Genomic DNA, 7,743 nt, shown 5'->3' with positions numbered 1-7,743 from the left:
CAAAGCTTTTAATTTTTGTATTTTTGTGTTCTTTTTTTCCCCCTTCTGTTGTTGGATTTTAGATGGAGACACTTGCAAACTGACAGTGGTGCGATTTAATTTGAGCCTTTTTGCGGCCAACTCGATAAAATTTACTGTCAGAAATAAAATACATAGTTTTTCACTCAGACTTCTCCTTACCTTTACATTCTACTGTTTTGTTCCACTGGCCGTCGACACATGTCGCAGTGCCTTCAGCTGTCTCTTCAGGCACGACACACTGATAGCCAATAATCTCTCCGTTCAAATATTCATCTCTATTCGATCTTAACGTCATCGTCTGCTTCTCGTCTTTGATCTTGTCACAGTACACTGAAAATACAAGGTAGACAAAGCGGTCAAACCCTGTTTCCAAGACAATAAGTCATGTGGTCTATCTAGTTTAAAAAAAAAATGTTTACGTATGTAATTGCCATGTTATTTTGCAGAACTTCAACATTGGAAATTTTTAAGTGTGGTTAGGAAATGAAGGCAATCTTAACTTATTTTGAGGTCAACAGAGATTCTGGTTCTGTGCTTATATTTTGAAGGACATATGTTTCTCTGGTTTCTCGTGATGGCTCATCGCGTGTGCAGTAGCCATTTTCTGCCATGACAGTAGCGACCAAAACTGACACATCGGCAGATAGCTCTAATTTCAAACATCTGTCTTTTTATTTCATATAGCTCAGTTTAGATTCTTAAAAAGTAATGAACATCACGGGTTTAAATTTGTTTGAAAAAAGGACAAGTGCATGAAATTCAAGAGAAGTCAGTTAAAAAAACAAATTCTTGGATTTTTAGCTCTATTTGTTCTATTTTGTTGTACTTATTTTAGTTTCTGTTTTTAACAGTGCAAAAAGACATTGTGCGATACTGTACTTTTTTTTTGGTGATATAAATTTGAACGGCTCAAAGACTGACAACTTCATAAGAAACAAAATGGGGGTCGAGAGGCTGGATCAGTTAGGAAACACTGGCCTACAACATGAAATGAAAGCCTTATTTGCCTCACGTCTTGGTCTGTTCGATTACCTCGTCTGTAAAGTAATAACAACACAATGGGGTTAAAGATTTTTGCGTTTCTCAGGGTATTCAGAAACACATTCAGAAAACTGAAAAAAAAAAAAATAATCTAACCCAGCTTTAAAACTGGCATCATCTCAAAGCTTTCATCTTTGTGAAATGCTTTTGTGTGTACGTACGCGTACACGTGATGTTCTTCTCCTCCCATCCCCCGTTTGTGCATTTAATTTTGTCTTCTCCCGGCGCAGTTGTGTACTTATCACGGCACTTGTACGTTACTTCAGAGCCAGAAGAGTATTTCTTCTGATACGGCGCCGGGACGACAGCGTTCTCGACTTTCGGCGGCGGGAGGCAGCGTTCACCATCAGCTGTGAGAGGTGACAACACGTACAGGTTTTATTTATACCCTGCGATCTTTTTTGTGAACATATCTGATGAAGTGATAATGAAGGTGACTTACACATGCAGAGGCTTTTGAGGAATGACTGATCTGATGGCCATGCCCCATTTTCACAAATTACTTGGTTAAACCGAGGCAAATATCCTGTGTTGCAACTAATCTTTAAACTCTGTCCATACGGTTCTTCAAATTTCCCGTTAGGAATCACAGGAGGTTGTCCACACAGTCTTGTATCTAGAGTGGAATAAAAACAATTAGGTTTGTATGTTATACATTCTATATATTTGATATGTGTATTATAAAAATAATGGGTATTTAATGGGGAACACTTTAAGGTAAGGACCAAGCGGCAACCAACAGTGACGTCACCCGTTGGTTCGTGAACGATCATTATAAAGCCTCGGGTTCAGAATTTGGCCGGCGGCATTTTGTTAGTTCGGAGCGGTTTGGAGGCGGTAGTGACCATATGGGGAGTCTTTGGAGCCTGCTTGGATGCAGTCAATGCAAAAACAATAGGCAGCAAGTGTTTCTAAAGAGAGGTTTTTTTTTTCACGTGTTGGTTTGTAATTCCAAAACTTAATTTGAACTTCTAACTTACGGTCTTGTACATCCCAGCTTGACATTGACAGTCTTACATTCAACATACTACTGTGAGCTGTTCGATTCTTGTTACTAATAATCAGACATGTAAGGCAATAAAGATGAATTACCAATACATGGCTGGAGTCCAGACCACTCTCTGCCATCACATTTGGCTTCACCCCACCAGCCTTTGGTGGAAAGCTTATAACCGACCTCACAGCTGTAGTACAGTTTGTTTTCATGGACAACTACAAATCCATTATTATATGGCGGTATTGGACACCCGTTATCTACAAAAATAAAAGGAAGTTAGTAACAATGCATTTTAGCCACGCTGGTAGCACAGCTGCAGAATTTGTTTAATGCACATCCTTAATCTGATGACTAACAATGCAATGCAAATTTGTCAAAACTGTCTTGAATTTTTCTATTAAAAAAACAACATAAGTCTTAAAACTGTATTTGTTTTGGTTGTATAATTTTACCTGGACATGTCATAATCCCACGCCATTGACCTCGATCACAGGTGACAGTAAATTGCGTGCCACTGTTTGTGCACGTGTATTGGACTTCTTCACCATGGCTGAAATGTGCCTTGTTGTTGGAAATGGATGCATGTTCAATGGGAATCTTTCTGCACTCTTTCTCTGTAAAAAATACAAAAAAACAAAAACTGAAGTTAGATGAAGATCTAATTTGTTTCTATTTTCCTGCATCCCCCTGATCTACATAGGATTTCATTTGTTGAATAAAATCTCCCAGGAATTAAAAAAATAAAAAATACTTGGAACATGAATAAAGAAAAATAGAATGCAAAAATAAATAAGCTTAAAGGCAGAGCTTTGAATAAAATCACAGGCCCCTTTATGAGACACACACAAGTGAACATCTCTGATGTTCTTTACTGTCAATTGAAGCCCTTTGTCTCCTTAATGTGGCAATTTTTATTCAGAAAAATAACAAAGCTGTATCTTTTGGTTTGCACTAATTAGGAAAACTGTTCTTTTGGTTGAGATTTGACGCTGAAGAATCTTTTTGTTCCTCATGTTCTTCACCAGAATTTTCTTAAGGCAATCAAGTTAAAAAAAAAAGTGCAAAGCAAATGAAACATATGTTGAATTTGGCAATTCTGTCAATTTTGTGAAATGTGTTCCACCCAAAATAGTTGAAAGGGGACTTTTAAATTCTGGTTTGGTCTCAGAAGGAGCAGCTCTTAGTCCCCTTGGGTGGAAATGACCAATCCAATCTGTCTTTTTCCCCACTCTCACAAATATAAAGTGAAAACAAAGACATGAAACCAGAAAGAAATATAATAAATACAAGGTTAATGTAACGATACCTTGACAAAGAGGGGCTGGTATCCATCCATCTCTGGTGCATGTGGCCACAGTGGCAACACTTGGTTTTTGGTAACCTGCTATACAGGAATAACGGACAGTGTAATCCAAGTTTGTTTGGGCCCAAAATGACCACCGATTTACAAGAGGGTCTTCTGGTCGTTTGCATTTAACCTCTAGAAAAAGAGAAAGAGAAAAACAAGATTGGTAATCTTCACTGGAGGGTTGATGAACCACCACACAGCAAAGAAGAATTATCTGTTTCTGTTTCATACCGATGCATTCTGGTTCGTTGTCCCACTCCATGTTCTCATTGCAAGCAATCACTGCTGAGCGGGATTTTGAGTTTAAAATCCCGTACCTTTCTCCACATGTTACCGTGACGGTGTCACCAGCTAAAAACTCAGTTTGATAGGGAGGATTATATTGTGTTCCTTCGGGTCGGGGTGTTGGCAGTTTACATTTTTTCACTGCGAGAAATTAAACATATTATTTGTTAGTTTTGTTGTACAGTAACTAACAAATAAAAATAAATGAATAAAACTAAATAAATATATATAAAAACAGATTTCTTAGGTTATACTTACATTTACACAACGGTGTGGGACTCCACTCTGCTTTTGACCCTACTTTAATGCATTTGGAATTTCTTCTGTCAACGGGCTCATATTGTCTTTCACAACCAAAATCCAGGACTGAGTTCTCTTTGTACTCTTGTGTACCTCCGCGCACCGAACCGTTGTCAATCACAGGTGCTGTACATTTGATCTCTGTCAAAAATAAACGTTAACATTAATATAATAACTAATTAATAACATTGTAAAAAAAAAAAATTAAAAAAAAAATTAAAAAAAAGGCAAATGAACAGTAAGTCTAATTATAGACTAAAACTATGGACCTGTTTCAAAACTTTTATAAGAAGTATAATTTATAACAATGATGTAATATAATAATAATGAATGGCAGAACACAGTTGGATAAAAATACTTCCTTGTGTTAAATTTTTGTTTTTCCTCTGCACTTTATAAGAACTAGATTCCTGATAAGAAATTGCTGTTCTTATTGACCAATTAATAAATAAAGTAGAATAATTCTACTTTTGTTCTGCCATTTATGAAACTTGACACCAGTGGAATTTTTACAGTTCAGTTCTGAAGCAAACAGAAGGAACATTTCAGTACAATTTTAGGAAATGGAGTTAATCAGTTACTGATCTTTGATTTTGTAGTTTTTAAAATTATTTTTGAATTTTTGTAACTTCATTTACGAACCTGATGTTAAAATCAGGACAGGGTATGTTGGGTGTATTAGAGCCAGTTTCATGTTTTGTCCAGGGGAAAAGTTTTGTTTTTTTATAGACAGAAAAATATCAAGAGAATTTTTCACAGTCTTTGTGCACTGTGTCATACCGACTAAATAAACACAAGAGTGGTATCAAGAAAGCCAAAATATTTCTTCAAACAGTTTCAATTTCAAATTTTGAGTTCTATAACAGATATATTTTGAGCTGGGATGAACCAGAGTTTTATCCCAAATGTTATTAAGATGAACAACAACTTAATATTTGGGGCACACTGTACATTTTGGGTTTTGAGTCACCTTTTTGAAAGGGGATATTTAACATGACCTTGAACACAGTCCTGATTGTCTGCTGTGAACCCTAACTGAACTCTAATTCATTTCTGCTGGTTGTTAGGTGGTACAAGGTGGTCATTGGGTGATTAGTTGTCCTAGTTAATGGCTGCTGAGTGAAGTCTTTTCTAAATGTGTTTTCCGTTTTCATTGTTGACAGCCTCCTCTACCTTGGCATTTTGGAGCTTGGCCACTCCACTCTCCGTATTCGTTGCAATAAATCTCTGTTAACCCACTCAGCATTAGACTTTTGGACTTGCAGCTAAATCGAACTACGTTGCCATAGGTTGCTTCTTCGGGATCCCCCATCACCTGGACATTACTGTCCACGTGAATGAATGCACACTTCTGGGCTGGAAGGAAAAACATGATAAAAGTCAAATCAACTGGATGACAAAAAAAAACTCAAATATTGAGTTAACCCTCGTGTTGTCCTTGGGTCAAAATGACCCGCAGCTGTGTTCAACCATGGTCTATTTTATTTTCATATTTTTTGGGATCATTGGTGACAAGGAGGCTGTGAAGGTTTATTTAAAGAATGATGACCAATGATCCCCCAAAAAATATAAAAATAAAAATAAAATAGAACTTGGTTGAACACAGTTGCACACTTTTTGACCCAAGGATAACACGAGGGTTAAAAGCAGATATGCAAATAATAAAAATAAAAAAATATATATTTCCAAAGGATCAGGTTTTACCTTCACAGACTGGAATGATACCAACCCAGCCTCCTGCCGTGCAACGCCGGTAGTTTGTCCGAGTGACCATTTGATAACTGAGTTTAAGGCAGAAAATTAACAATGGAAATTACTTCCAAAAAAACCCCTCAAATTTACATGGAATACACTCAAAGCACTCGGAGGTGACATTAAAAACTTCCTGTTGTGCACGAACTGATCGCAGCACAGTGATGAAGCACGGAGCAGGAGGAGGCTATAACTTTGGTCACTAAGCATTCCAAGTTACATCTCTTGATCAACATCAACACCTGAGTTACACACATTTTTGTGACCACTGGTATGTGCGCACCATCAATTTTACCGTTGACATCAAATTTTGTGCCTAACTCCAGAAACTGGCAGCCGAGATCCTTCAAATGCTTCAGAAAGTCTTTGGCAATGAAGCAATGAGCCGAGTCCAAGTCCGAAGAGGAGCGGCCAGGTGGGTGTTTCTTCGACATTCACGGGGTTGTTGCACCGGGAATCCATGCGACTTCCCAAAAGTTTGATGTGCTCTCTACTCAAGTTTCAGCTCCATAGTGAAATTTGTAAATCCGCATGTACCAATGGTCACAACCAGTGGTGCCCATGTTGATCAAGCAATGATCCTGCTCCATGCTCATTACCACGCCGAGCTCCGTTCGTGCACTACAAGAGCAGTCTCTTTAACCTTTTGATGGCACCAAGTGAGATATGACATTCAAGAATAAAAACAGAAAAGCACTGTGATCAACACTATTTTCATACCCTCTGTGGCAGGTGTATGCAACTTTCGACCCAAAGACAAAATCTCTTCCAACCTCGAGTTCAAAATCTGCATACAGAGCATCGCCCGGATGACCACAAGATCTCGCTTAAAACATATGAACAGAGAGAAGGTGATTAAATACATAGCAGTCGATAACAAAAGGAAATTTGATCTTCTCTTTAATAATAGTACATCTACAGATGTATCATTTGCTACAAATAATCATCCAAAGTTTGCCTTACTTTGGAAATCATACAAACTACTGCAGTGTCCATTTACCAAAACATGCTCTGACACTGCATGACATAGTGCTGTTATGTATGCTGCCGTTTTCCATTCAAAATACATATTTACAACAGGAAGAGAAAGTAACTTACGTTCACACTTGTTGCCTGTAGAAATCCATCCTCCGTCGGTGCACGTCAGCTTGAAAAAGCCACTGAAGCCAACATTGCAGCCCACTCTCACTTGATTTCCACCGGTGTAGCTGTCCTGCATACTCGTGGTGTCAAAGTTAGAATCATACATGTTGCTGTTTAAGAACATCTCAAGTGTGCAGTCTGTGAGAGCAACAAACAAGAAATTATTATTAATATTATTTATTTAAACAACAAAACATGAAGCAAAAAAATGGAATGGACCCCACAAATGACGAAGTCTTACCATTGCTTTTCACGAAGGTGAGCGTGTGCATCCACAAAAACAGGACAGAGCTTCTGATTATTACGTGCATTTTATCTTCATTACAGTGAACCACAAAACAGAACGAGAACCTGGAGACTGAAGAGCTATTATGCACAGAAGGAGCTGTGGATTTCACAGGGGAACAGAAAAAAAAAAAAAAAAGAGATTGCACAATGATTTACGCAAGTCTGTCCCAGCCTCCAAACATAATCTGAGCCATTCAGAGCATTACTAATACTGGACCACATATAACTGGGATTCATAATGCAAACTAAGCTCAATAAATGATGGGAAACGATTCAGCAAAATAACATAATAAACACATGGTAGTCTTTTTTTGTTTTTTAAGGTATTTTTAGTGCAATGCAGAAATTTCATGCCCCTGTGAGGTTACTGTGTTAATCATTCAGTAACAAACCTAAAATGCCTAAAAATGTTTTGTTTGTTTTATTTTCCCGGTAATCATTTGCAGGAATCAATTGCACAAACAAAATATGTTGCATTTCATCATGTCCTATCAGAGTCTTCTCATCTCGAGTCAACAAAAAAACTTTAAAAATAGCTCCAAAAGATGTGGATTATCAGTTTTAAAAA

The 7,743-nt window shown here is 37.6% G+C and overlaps 1 protein-coding gene across 1 annotated transcript; it reads right to left on the bottom strand.

Annotated features, from left to right (window-relative positions):
* Positions 1-55: 55 nt before the first annotated feature.
* Positions 56-7,239, bottom strand: LOC138614218 (complement factor H-like). The gene is made up of 13 exons (XM_069687518.1): positions 7,129-7,239; positions 6,843-7,025; positions 6,465-6,570; positions 5,697-5,773; positions 5,166-5,348; positions 3,951-4,133; positions 3,639-3,833; positions 3,366-3,539; positions 2,512-2,673; positions 2,155-2,337; positions 1,505-1,678; positions 1,224-1,412; positions 56-351 (listed from the first exon to the last, which is right to left on the bottom strand). The coding sequence occupies exons 1-13, from the start codon at positions 7,196-7,198 to the stop codon at positions 161-163; spliced, it is 2,070 nt and encodes a 689-aa protein (XP_069543619.1). The 5' UTR covers positions 7,199-7,239; the 3' UTR covers positions 56-160.
* Between the last annotated feature and the right edge of the window lie 504 nt (positions 7,240-7,743).

The sequence above is a fragment of the Brachyistius frenatus genome, unplaced genomic scaffold (assembly GCF_029030835.1).
Source record: "Brachyistius frenatus isolate BFR_SWC_R1_liver_20210118 unplaced genomic scaffold, ASM2903083v1 Contig_470, whole genome shotgun sequence".
NCBI lineage: Eukaryota > Metazoa > Chordata > Actinopteri > Embiotocidae > Brachyistius > Brachyistius frenatus.
This window is presented reverse-complemented; position numbering and strand designations above follow the sequence as displayed.

Excerpts from the sequence above, each read along its gene's own strand:
- LOC138614218 (XM_069687518.1), bottom strand. The coding sequence starts at position 7,198 with ATGCACGTAATAATCAGAAGCTCTGTCCTGTTTTTGTGGATGCACACG. Across the intron at positions 5,349-5,696 it reads TATCATTCCAGTCTGTGAAG|CCCAGAAGTGTGCATTCATT; the intron begins GTAAAACCTGAT and ends TTTTCCTTCCAG. Across the intron at positions 2,674-3,365 it reads ACCAGCCCCTCTTTGTCAAG|AGAAAGAGTGCAGAAAGATT; the intron begins GTATCGTTACAT and ends TATTTTTTACAG.